The following is a 13,021-nucleotide window of genomic DNA, read 5'->3' as shown; positions in this document are numbered from 1 at the left end:
TCCTGACTAGTTAAAAAAAACCCCAACTTGCTTATCATAAATAACTCATAATAAAATCCAAGTGTGGGCCAAACAGTTTTAACAAATAAACAGGTGTAGGTAAACACTAGTGCTAATTCATGATAAAACTACAAATGCCTTGTTCATGTTCTGATTTTGCTACATGTTAACTAATGCAGAGAAAAATCACCATTTTCCTGGTATGAATGTATTTTAAAAGAGAGCATGCAGCACTATAACCTAATCCCATATGCTCAGGCAGTTCTGCAGCGAACAGCCATCAGCTACAATTTAAGCTCTTTGCATCAGAAGTTTAAAGTTGTTTGACTAGGAAATGTTCTGGATCACTGATTATTTTAGTATTCTCTAAGACATTGTATTAAAAATTGTTTATGGTACTAGTGTTTAAGGGGTATGATGTTGTGGATGCTAAAACGCGTTCAGGAGATGCTGGCTCAGTATCTGCAACACTTCTCTGCTGAATTTGCAGCAGCTAATATTCTGCAGAAGCTTCAAGTAAAAAACTTTGACATTTCAAGTTTGGTAAATATATTTGTAAATAATATGATTATTTATTCCTTTTATTCTTTCAGAAATGTATATTTACCTTTACTTTTTGTGCCCTGCAGTTGTTAGTGCAGCTCATTTTGCATTAATGATCCATAGCTGCATTGTGGAAGTTAAAAGTGTAGAAGATGGAACTCTTGGTAGCATGGTGAAGGGAGCTTTTTTCATTTGGGAGTGTACAGGAAACATTTGGGGAGTTGGTACATAGGAGCGGAGGTTTGGTGGGTTTAGCTGTAAAATCTCTGGTTTCCTTTTTTCTGGTTATGATGGGGTTATGATGGATAAAGCATGCAAATGAAAGGATAAGTCTAATAGTGTGGGTGGAAATGGCATCTAATACAAGGTCTTGGCTAAGTGATGGGCTAAAATTATTTGCAGCACTGCATCTAGCTACAGTTTTACTTCTGATTCTTAATGCCAAAATCTGAGTCTTAGCACTTGTACCCCCAGCCCGGGTCTTGTGCTCCCTCTGGAAAGTTTCTGCCAAAATCATCAGCATTGACCCTGTGGTTGGAAGGACTTACTATCTCTTGCAAGCTGAGAATTACTGAAGTACTTCAAAGAGCAGCTTGTACTAGCTAAAATCCTCTGAAAATTGAACATCACTTTTTCTGAAGCTATACGTTTCACCCCATCTAAGGGGTATTCTTTAATTGTGTTCTTATATTGGTCCAAATCAGTCCATTTTTTATTTTTAAATCATTGTCTGAGGCTGGTGCTCTCTTACTTTATTTTTATTTCCATTCTAGATTTTAAATTAATCCATAACAGGCATGTATGATTATCAGAAATACTCTGCAAACTAAATTTATCATTGTATAGCTTCAGCCAAATGTTGCAGTCTGAGTCTGTTTTCTTGTATAATATGATGCTACAGCATAACCAGGGTTGCGGGGCTTTCTCTTTTCATTGTTCACAAAATATTGTCTTTGTATTGGAAATTTTCTTAGCACAATAAAGTGGTAGTTACGTGCAAGAAGGTATTTTTCTAAGCTGTAACAGTTCAGGAAAGCTGTGATGGGTTTTAAAAGTCCCTTGCCCTTAGTTTTGACCTCAAGCCCTTTCTTTAAATAGCAATGATTTTTAGAAATGAGGTTGACTTGCTTAGTTATACTAAAAAGAACTGTATTTTGAATTGAGATCTTACTTTAAGTTTCTGTTCAGTATTAATATGTCTTTGTAGTTGTGCTGTTTGGTGCAGTTTTTTTGTGGCATATACATACACCATTATGGGAGGTGTTGTGTCAAAGCCAAGAGGTGACACTGCAAGATGTTTCCTCAATCTGAATATGGCCACCAACATTACAGTAGTATAAATGATATTTTTTCATAATTCTCATAAAAGAAATTTAGTTATGTTGTATAACAAAATGTAAATATTTTATTCACAGGCCAGTTGGTGCTATTCATTTTCCATTGGTGGAAAGCATTCTAGTTTTGCCCAGCATTTTTTTGTCTTCAGTAAGCTAAAATAGGGAGTATGTTATGAAACTTCTCTTGTTGAGCTTGCAGGACAGTAGAGAAACAAGCTGTCACACTTTACTTTTTTTTTCAGCCTTTATGTCTTCATTGCCAAAGTGCCACTGTGGATAGACTCTTCCAAAAATGAACCTAATCTTGTTTCCCTAATAATCAACTTCAGTGCCATTGTTGTTGATTCTGATTTTGCCGTAAAGATGTAGGCCAGGTATGAATGTTCATTTTCTTGTAGGAGAATTCCCATTCTCTTGATAGAAATTGAAAGTGTACAGATGTTCAGGCTGTTTCTCCTGGACAGCAAAAATGGCTGGCCACTCAGAGGAAAACAATGTGTCAAAAAACAGAATAAATTGCTCCTGGGAGAGTGTCTTCTGGAAGACTGAATGTCAATATGCTTCCCTCGTCTTAACTTCTCCTTGGGGAAAGGCTCCCTGCTTTCTTGAGACTGGGGTCACCCCAGTCTTGAGAAGGTGTGGAGGCAACTGCTTCCTACCTCCTATAGTTGGGGAGGGGAGTAGCAACCAGCACTCCCTCCCTCTCCCATACAAGGCAGTCCCCAGTTTCAGGAAGAGACGGGGCTTCGCCAGCTCCTGCCAGCTCCCCTTTGCAATTCCCGTTGCCCAGCTGAGCAGCAGGGCAACGATTTAGAAACTGGCATCTGGGAGTGAAACTCTGGGAAAAGTCTCCCTTACCAGCTCCCCCTCACACCCAGGCATCCAGCTGAGCCACCCAGCAACTAACCTTTTAAATCACTGCCACTCCCATTCATCTGAGTGTCAGGGGACAAGGGGAAGCCAGAGGGTCTGGGAGCCAGGCATGCAGAGGCTTTTCCCAGCCTGACTCCTGGCCTCTCCAGCTTCCCCTTTCTGCCCACACCACCTTGTTGACCTAAAGCAGTGTGGGGTGCTGTGTCTTGCAGCAAAGGCTGCCATGTCTTGCAGCAAACTGCCCCTACATCACCGCGCACTGCTGTTGGTCAGTCCAGAGCAGCATGGTGTGAGGCAAGCTCCTGTGCCTCAAGACTCCCAGAGCCTTGCTGCAGTGGCTGAGGGTTCTCCCTGACTCAGCCCAAAAGAGTGCAAGGAACAGGGAGAAAATGAGAGGGTTCCTACCATGGGAGAATACCCCCCTCCTGCCAATCAGCAGCTGTCAAGTGCTACTTGGCAGGGGAGAAGGCAGGCTATCAATTGGCTCCTGAAAGGTCAGAGGGAGGTGGCCCAGGGAGCAACCCTTTTCTGCCCCCTGGCTGGAGAGGTTGCCTGTGAAGTACATGTTACAGCCCAGCACCCAGGCTAATTTTCTAGTGGAAGAAATTTCTTCCAGTAGAAGTGAATATCTGTATTCAGCCTTTTTCGCTGCTGCAATTCACTGTCTCTTCTGTAATAATGAAGTTGAAAAGAGCAATTCAAATGTCATCTGCTGGTGCTTAGAAAAGCTGTAAGTGATGTCAGAGCAGTAAGTTGTTCAGGAGGGAAGACTCATGGGTGTTAGCTGGGGAGGTAAAGAGTGAGGAGAACTCTGATCTTTAAGGAGTTTTTCAATATGTCAGCTGCCTCATCATTGTCTTGACGGCTTTTTTTGAAGTTAATGGTAGCTTCACTAGGCATCAATAACAAAGGAGGGCGGTAGTGTAGGTTCTCAATAGAGCTTTAATTCTGTACTTCGCTTGTGGAGAAAAAACCTGTCTCCCATTTTTTTTTCATATCTACCTTTGATTATGTGCATTAGTCTTCTGGCTGCTATGTCTACTAAACATTTCAAGCTCTCTGTTAATGTTGCTGAAACGTTCTTCTTTTAGTGGTTTTATGAAGATATTTTAAAATGAGCTTTCTAAATTCCAAATATAAATTCACTTCGCAATTTGTAATGAAAGTGCCATTTTGATTCAGCTTAGTTAACTTAGAAATGTTACTCATTTGTACTTATGTGCCAGAATAGCGTCTTTGCTTTATGCTGCTTTTAAGATATTCAGGTGTTGTTTTACCATTTATCACAATCATTCCCATGAGGTTTTTTTGTTTTTGTTTTATAAATTTGACAATTTATGATTTACAGATATATTTGGTATGTTTAATTGTAGGCTTTGTAATTCCACCTTCCAGATGTTCATGCCCTTTTGTCCACATTTTATATTTGTAAAAAGTATGATTTTCCTGAAGACTAAAACAAAGATCAGGATTTTTGATATTTTTTAATTTTTTGCGCTACTGTGAGCCATTGCTCTTTTTAAGGACTCGTTGAAGTTTTAATATTACCATTCAAACAAACTAGTGAGTGCCTCAGAGACTGGTAATTTGTACCTTTTAAAGACCCATACTGCCCTGCTTTTGTCTCAGAATTTATTATGCTTCACAAGTATACTGTGACATACTGAATAGGAAAGTGGGGGAGGGGACATTGTCTTCAGCTGGCATGCTGTTATCAGAGGGAATGTGTTTCTGGACACAAGATTTAGCATTCATTGGTTGTCTGAAGAAAGCCATTTCATCTGAGGATTGGACAAGAAGCTGCGTCAATTTGCTGCCCGTCTCCAAGGCACTGGTGATGCTGCCTTCACAAGCTGGCTAACGTCACAGCTCCATCACCCAGCGGGGTGTGGGCTTTTTTTTTTTCTCCTCTTCTCTGTTTTAATTCTGTATTTGCTTCCTACTGCATTTCTTAATCTGTCTTCTGCCAAATGCTAACAGCATGATATTTTGCAATCATTTAGGTGAATACAAGAAGGACGAACTCCTGGAAGCTGCTAGGTGAGTACTGCTTATAATATAAAGCATATATTTTGGAGTGGGAAAGGAAGAGGAAAAAAAGGATCTTTTACACTGTAATGTTTTGTCATTGCCTTTCTGTGAAATGATGCAGACAAACCACTTAATTAGCATAAATCTCTTCCTACTTTACAGTCTGTCACATACAAAAGTCTGTTTGTTTAATTGAAATCCCCGAATATGGTGGTAATAAGGTTAATATTAAATGAGTTCTTGCCTTAAGCTGCTAGAAATCCCATTTAGCGACTGTTCTTTTTAGGTGCAGATTACATATTGTTGGAGTATTTTGCTATTTTTTTTTATTTTGCTGTCTTAAAGCTTATTTTCAGGCTGTTTCCTACCCAAACACAGCGTAGGAAAGCTTGAACAAGAGGTGTAAAGTTTAATCTGATATTCTAGAAATGCATTTATCTTTCCTTCTGACAGCTTATAAAATAGTTACACTTGCACTGTATTTGCCTTTCGGTATTGTTTTAAATGGTTTTATAGCCATTTAGAATGTTGCGAGACATATGCTCTGAAAAATAATAGGTAACATTTAATTCAAAAGATGGCTTTCAGCAGATAATTAATCTTTCCTTTAGCCTGTTTTACTATAATGCTGTAGATGGATATTAAGAGATGCTTTTGCATGATGTACTGTAGTATGTTTGATAGAAAATAGAAGAATATTTTGCATTTTATCAGCAGGTTTAAAAACACTTGTGAGATAATTTGGCAGGTACATATTGCGCATACAGAGTGGCAAATATTCTCATAGTGGATATTAATATGAAACTCCTTATTAGATCTTTCACAAAGAGACATGTCTTGTTCTTCTGTCTCCCTTTCCACTCTCCCATTTGCAGGAGCGGTAATGAAGAAAAACTAATGGCTTTATTGACTCCTTTAAATGTGAACTGCCATGCAAGTGATGGGCGCAAAGTAAGTTAATATTCTGTATTTTTAACATTTTAGAAAGGTATATTTAAAGTCATTTCAAAATGCAGGTGTTTACACCAAGGCAGTTTATATGGTTGAATTCTAATTAATGTCTCTTCACCATGAAACTAAAGGCTGCTGTACTAGATATTGGCACTTGTGACAGATCAACAGAGCCAGTGAACCATGTATTTTGAGTATGCCTTTTCTTAAATGTCAGGTGCTGGATTGTTTGTAAAATAAAACTGTACAACCTTTCATACGAAGAACAGAGCATCCCAGTTTAGATTTAAAAAATCAGTAAAGAAGCAAAGGTTTGCTCGCTACCACGCTCTGTACTATATGGTCATGTTTTTGCAATTGTTGTTTCGGAAGTTGGCATTCACAGTTCTTTATACCCTCCAAGTTACAGATGACAGCATCTTAATGAGATTAGCGCCTAATGCATTGTCTTAACTTTGACGTTATGCTGTTTGGGTCGACTGTGATTTTATTTATTAGGTATATGGAAAGAAATAAAGATTAGACAGGAATTTGGTGGCGGGGGGACATTTACGGCGAAGGCAGAATAAATGGCAGGGATTTTTAGGATAGGTTCATGTAAATTATATGATGTGCAGCTATCTGATTTCTGTGCTTTATGTCATTCATGTCACGTGATTTGTGATTTTTTTTAGACAGTCACACTATTAGCAGACAGATCTGTCTAGCCTATTCGGCGTACAAACTTTGACTGTTCCTGAAGTATATACCAAAATGTTTTTAATATACATGGTTTAAAAAAATACATGTTGCATGGAACCATGCATCAGATTCTCGAGCTTTTGAGCTAATTCAGGTACAGAGGCAGTTGGGATTTGAAAAAACATGCATTTTGCATTCTTATTTTTCTTCAAAGTATTTTCTGTGTAATAACTTTCGATGTAATGAGAGCGCTGACCCAATCCCTCAGCTCATATGAACTGGCAGAGCTTCACTGAAGTCAGTGGAGATATGCTGATATATTCTAGCCACCAGTCTGGACCATGTTTTATAGAAGGGAAAATACCCAAGCCTTGCCTTTAGTAAGTGAACATTGTATTGACTACTATACTGTTGCTTCATTTTTGGAAATATGTCTGTAAAGTCTGTCAGCATAGCCATGAGTAGCAGTTCTTAAATGAGAACTAATCGTTTACAATAGAAAATTTTAAATGTCTTCTAACTACAAGATGTAGAATAATCCTTTTAAATTTTTAAAGTTGTTATCAATAATTGAATGCTTCTGAATCTTGAGGGGCCAGGCTGCTTAATTTTAAGACCCATGAAAAGAAATCATTGCTTTATTTATGACTTGATATGAGAATCAATGGTGCATTTTCCCTGTCTTAAAAATGTAGAAAATGGGTTGTGTGTGTGTATTTATACATGTGAATTATACACACAGGTATACTTGTGTAATATAAGCTAATTTATTACCTAAACATCAACCTTATTTAATTTTATCTGTGATACACTTCTTTAAGTTTTGGATTTAGTTCCATTCATCTAAGCAGTCCTGTTTTTTATTTTGTGTGTCATATATATATATATATGACACACAAAATAAAAAACACGACTGCTTAGATAAAGTATTGTTTAAATATTAATGATATACTACTAGTTTGTTATAGTTAAGCACTAGGGCACACAGCAGTACATTTCTGGGTGAGTAATTGGGCCCTGTAGCTACTGATAGAAGTCACAAGTCTGCCTTTGGCCTCAGATCAACAAGAAGATGACTCCCTGTGCTGCCTAGAATTTTTAGTTCTCTAAAATCCAAATTACATGCAAGAAAATAGTATTCAGTTTCCATTGTTTACATGGTATGGCAGCTCTTGTAGAAATCTGAATTCTGTCCAAAACTAAAAAAAGCATATCACAGATAAGTAAGGTTGATGTTTAGGTAATAAATTAGCTTATATTTTTTAAATGTCACTACATACACACAAGTATGCCTGTACGGTGATGTACATTTGAAAAGGATAAGACTTTCTTCTAATTATTAAGACTGTATCCTTTATCTTCATAGTATGGAAATGTGTACACTCAACCAAATTTATCTGCTAAATAAAGTAAATTGACACCGGCACAGACGAGACTATTTTGAGACTTTTATTTTTTATTATTTTCAATGTTTGGGTGCAAAATTGTAATTGTAAGTAAAAAGTATTCTTCATAAGAATAGGGCTGTCCAGTTGAAAAGTATTCTATTTTAGAATGTGACTTTGAGGTCCGTTAACAGTGCAAGATTATTTTGTCAGATTTCTGAAAAACTTTTATTTTTTAATCCATTCAAATTACCTGACATTTAGAGCTGATAGCATAAGAAATTGTGAGTACCTAACCCAAATTGGCATTGCTGTATATACCTAGTTATCCTATATAGCAGCTAATGATCTCACAGAGTGTTTCTTTTATCATAATGTAACTTAGTTTTTATATTTCTCTGTATTTATTGGCAGAAATTTTCAGACATTTTACCTGCAACTATTATAGTCTCAATTTATAAATTTGTATATTTTGCATCATTATTTATTTTTATGAGGATTTCTTTTGTAGAATGGAGTGATAAAATGGAAAGTTCTTGAATATGACATCCGCTAGGGCTTCATGGGTCATAGAATTGAAGGGTGGATTCTTTTAATATTAGTTCTGTGGTTTCAGTGCAGATCAAATTACTTAAATTAATTATTTTCTAATTATAGAAATATTTGTGAAATGTGTTGATAATCAGAATCCGGTTCTTACTGGGTAGGTGTCCTCATCATAAACAGGATGGTGGCCAGCACTGATATCCCCTCTGTCACTCTATTTGTTTAGCATAAGGGGCAAAGATAGAATGGACATGGAGGCTGAACTGTTAAGTACCTTCTTATTTTTGATGTGGTTCCTCCAGGTCAAGGTTTTAACAGATAACCTGGTGCTATGGAGAAGCTTGCACTGGTGATGTTTGCCTGTGGCTAAAAGATAATCTTCAGTATCAGTCTTCATTGATACTGTATTAATACTTTCTAGAGTGTTTTTAGGATAGAGGAAAAAAGATGAGAGAACATACAAAACAAAACCAAAACAGAACAAAACAAAGCACATCTGCTAAAACACTCCCAAGATTGTAGTTATCTTTGCAAATAAAGATTAACTGTAATTTATGGGTTTTATTATGATTATAGAGTAAAACAAACAAGAATATTGCACAGAAACATCTATCTTCCCCAACATTTAAGCTAATTTTGCTAACTATAGGTTTATATGTGTACAGAATATATAAGGGTGCTTGTGCATGAGTGCATAAAGATGCTATGCAAATAAATGTGTTAGTGTAGTTGGTGCACATAATGAAGTCCTTGTCAAGACAAATGAAAATATTACATAGTGGTAGCATTTCACAAAAAATCAATTCTATTAAAATATCCCTGTTGTTCCCTTTTTAAAAATCCTGTTTATTGGAGATACAAGGCAATCATCCTTTACCACAGTTTATTCTTGCTTTGATTTTAAGAGGATGTTGAAGAAATCATTGAAGTGTGACATCATTGCAGCCCTTCCAGTTAAATCACTATACAAGTTAATATATGACATACTATTTACTTTATGAAAAGGGGATTTGCTCATGTGGAGTCATATTGAGTACATCTCAGATGCATAATGAGTCTCAAGGCCAAATAGCACTGTGCCCGGTCCCTGAATTCTGACATACTGAATAATGCATTGGGTTATAATACCTAGAGAGTTATGTCCTTTGGAGAAGATAGAGACTGAAGTTAGTGGATATTACTGGGTGGTCAACTGCTTTGAAAATGAGATCACTTGCTTAAGCAGCAACATAAAAATTCAAAACCTTCTTGAGAGCCCCATTTTAAAAAAATGTATACTTTAATGTCTTCATCACATTTTGAAGAAAAGTCTTGGTGGATTTTCAGAACCTATTTTTAAACATTTTAAAATACTGGGTTTTAAACTTGTCATTGGCAGCCAAAAGTCGTGTTATTTTGTCCTGAGAGTGGTGTGCTCTTTTTGGAACACACGTATGTTGGCCAAAAGATTTTTTACAGGAGAAGAGAAATGCATTCAAAAAGAAAGAAAAAGTAATAAATTGTGTCCTGGTTCCAAATGGAGTTAAGATAATGTTGTAGTCCACTGATCACACTTTGGAAGCTTCTGCAGCAAACACATTTCTGAGAAGCTCGTGACCTCCTTGATATTTTGAAGTCCAAAGGTGAGTGAGTTGCTTCTAACCTAAGAAAAACATTGGTTTTATCACCCTAGATAGGTTCCAATCTAAACCAGCCTGGTTGCTTCCTTTGCTTCCTGCCCATTTTATGAAATGAAATGGAGCCATCTCATTTTATACATTTTGAGAAGAATGCTGCATTTTTGTGTTACGGCTGGGATATTTGCTGAATATATAAGTCTCTGTCTCTCATAGCCAGATCCCTGTGGCATAAAATTACTAAGAGTGATATCACCAGGCATATTTGCCTATTGACACTTTTTTTTTAACAGTGGAAGTAACAACCTGTGAAAAGTTTGATTTCAGGTGTTTGTCAGCATCATATAGATACTCTGTTGCAGAGGCAGAACGAAAATCTAATTCCTACGGCATAATTCAGCAGCCTTAAATATCAGATCATCTTTTGTATTCTTGCAGTTCCCTGCCTTATTCAACACGCACGCCCTTTTTACACCTCATTCAGCATAGACATCCCTTTGACAACTAGAGCCAGAGTCCTATTGACAGCACACTCCTTCACAGTCCATCTTAGATATGTCACTAGAGCAGGTCTGTTCTGTCTAGTGAATGGGGCAGGTATCTAGTGAAAAAAGTAGTGTAGAGTAAGCATGTAATTAAAAATTGTATCATAATGTATGCAAATTCCCTCATCCAGTCTCAATTTAAAACCCCTTTTGCCACCAGCCACCATTCTTCCTTGGCTTCCAGTTTCTGTCCCCTTATCCTTATCAGTTCCCAGCAACCAGTCTCCTTAGGCACTTACACATATATGGGGAGCCTGCTCTGATGCACTGAAAATCTGCTGGAGCACATAAATTAATGTCCTCTGGCAGCCTTGCGTGTCATGTGTATCAGCAGCTCAATGCATCTTTGCACTGAGAAAATGGTGGCGGTGCGCTTTGAAATAAAACGCATTCAGTTTGCTTTAGTACAAAGCACCCCCCCACCATTTTCTCAGCATGGGGACATGTTGCACTTCCGATGCATGTGACATGCAGGTGCTTTTAACTAGTGCAGTTAATTACTCACCTTTTCTCATTATTGAATTTACTATGCAGTAGATAAAGCAAACTCTGTAGTTGCTATATAGAAGGTGCACATTACGAACTCTGGTTTTGCAGAGGATACCTATCCTATACAGGCTGGTGAATAGCAGCAACCTGCACCCAGGGTCATCCCCAATATAGTTTGTATGTGAAGGGAAAGTAGCCTAGAGCCTACTCTGGTCCTGAAATGCTAGTAATATATACAGGGAATCTTTAATTCTTGTGAGGGATGTTGGGAAGTTTCACCTTTCTTCTCATCCTTTCCTCTTGCCCCCACCCCTCCAAGGATCCAAACAGAGCAAGCTTTGAGCTTCAGCACCTGAGTTGATGCATGTTGAGTAAGCACAATGTCAGCTCTCCACTGAAGCAAAGAGCTAGGGCTATGGACATGGCCTTGGTCTCTGCTTTGGGGACCTGGGATACTTTACCTTCTGCTGCCCTCAGAAGTAGTTTGACCCATCCTTTGACTAGGAAACTCCCAAGGCCAGTCACAGGGAAGGGGTCTAAGCTAAAGCCCAGTCTTTTCCCATTTTTTATCTGTGTTGATGTTTTGGGTACATCCACTGTATTGAGGCAACTCCACTACATCTACAGGTCTTCCTTTGACTTAGCCACTTGGAATCTCCTTGGAGATTACAACCAGATCTACATTTAAGAGGGGAGTGAGTGGAAATTGGTCTTCCTAGCCAGGTATAGGGACTTGAAATATCTGATGCCCTTCAGTTTGTTCATCACCCTGGAGTTTAGTGATGGTTTCTGTGACATGATAAATCAGATTGGTAGTTTATTTGGAGAAAATTCTTATCTTGAAATAAGGGTAATATAGATAATCAATATCCAAGTATGCATATGGTTTTAATATGATTAAATCACATTGTATATCAGTGGTTCTTAACTTTTGTACCAAGACCCATTTGTAAACATTGATAGCCAGGCTTAACCTGCAGGCCCCAGCCCCACAGTGTGGGGCTGGTGAGTGGGCGTGTGGGGGGTGTGCATGGCACATGCCCCATCCAGATTTGTTCAGGCACAGGGCTGCAGCCTGGCCAGACCAGCAGGGGCAGGAGCTGCCTTGGTGGTGAAGTGGATGGGTCGGAGTGTGTGTGTGTGGGGGGGGGGGCGGGTAGAACAGGGCAGTAAGACTGGTTGCTGCCACCACCATAAACTCCAAACCAGCCATCAGCACAAGAAGTAATGGATGGCGAGGGGGGAGCATGCTGCCCTCACCACCTCCTGTGCACTGGGCCATGGCTGTACTCTGCTGACATGGTCTGACTGCTGGCAACTAGTCTTGCTGTCCTGCTTCATCCTCCCACGCTGGGACCCACCCACTGGGCCACAGAGGCAGCTCCAGCCTGTGCTGGTCCAGCCAGGTTGCAGCCCTGTGCCTGCACAAATTGGCCCCCTACACTCCCACTGACATGTTGTCTATGCACCCCCCTCCGCCCCATAGATTTACATGTGGGGAGCTGCTCTCCACCCTGCCTGGCTGCCACATGCATGTATGTACATGCATATGGTGCCCCCTGTGTCCCACTTCCTCCAGCCCCTTGCAGGCTGAAATGCTGCCAGCGTGCTAGATTTCATCACCACCCTACCTTCCAGTTGCAGGATGGCATCCTTCTCTGGGAGGAGCACATCTCTTTACCTGAGAGGGAGCCATACTCAAGGTTCTTAGATTGTCACAACTCACTGTATCAAAATTCCTTTCCCTGGCCATGCTGCTCCATCACCCAAGCAATGACTGCTGAAAGACAAGAAGAATTCAACATGTAGCAGATCCTGGACTCCAAGAGAATCTGAGAAAAACTACATTACCTGGTAGACTAGAAGGGTTGTTGAGCAGAAGACTGTTCCTGGAAACCTGCAGAAAATGTCCCCGTGCTCGATATATAAGAAGCATCCTGATAAGTCCATTCTGACAGTGCCAAGGGGGAATCTTGAGGGGGGCAGGGGGAGGGGCAGGTACTGTCAGAATGTCAGGGGAAGCA

The 13,021-nt window shown here is 39.2% G+C and overlaps 1 protein-coding gene across 1 annotated transcript in view; it reads left to right on the top strand.

Moving 5' to 3' along the window:
• TNKS (tankyrase) overlaps positions 1-13,021 on the top strand; it is a 264,147-nt gene that overhangs the window by 152,582 nt on the left and 98,544 nt on the right. The window contains exons 4-5 of the mRNA XM_090036890.1: positions 4,757-4,793; positions 5,660-5,735. Of these exons, the coding sequence (XP_089893016.1) occupies positions 4,757-4,793; positions 5,660-5,735 (113 nt within the window). The remainder of the gene's footprint in view (positions 1-4,756; positions 4,794-5,659; positions 5,736-13,021) is intronic.

The sequence above is a fragment of the Crocodylus siamensis genome, chromosome 2, assembly GCF_052110815.1.
Source record: "Crocodylus siamensis isolate JL-2025a chromosome 2, ASM5211081v1, whole genome shotgun sequence".
Classification (NCBI taxonomy): domain Eukaryota; kingdom Metazoa; phylum Chordata; order Crocodylia; family Crocodylidae; genus Crocodylus; species Crocodylus siamensis.
This window is presented reverse-complemented; position numbering and strand designations above follow the sequence as displayed.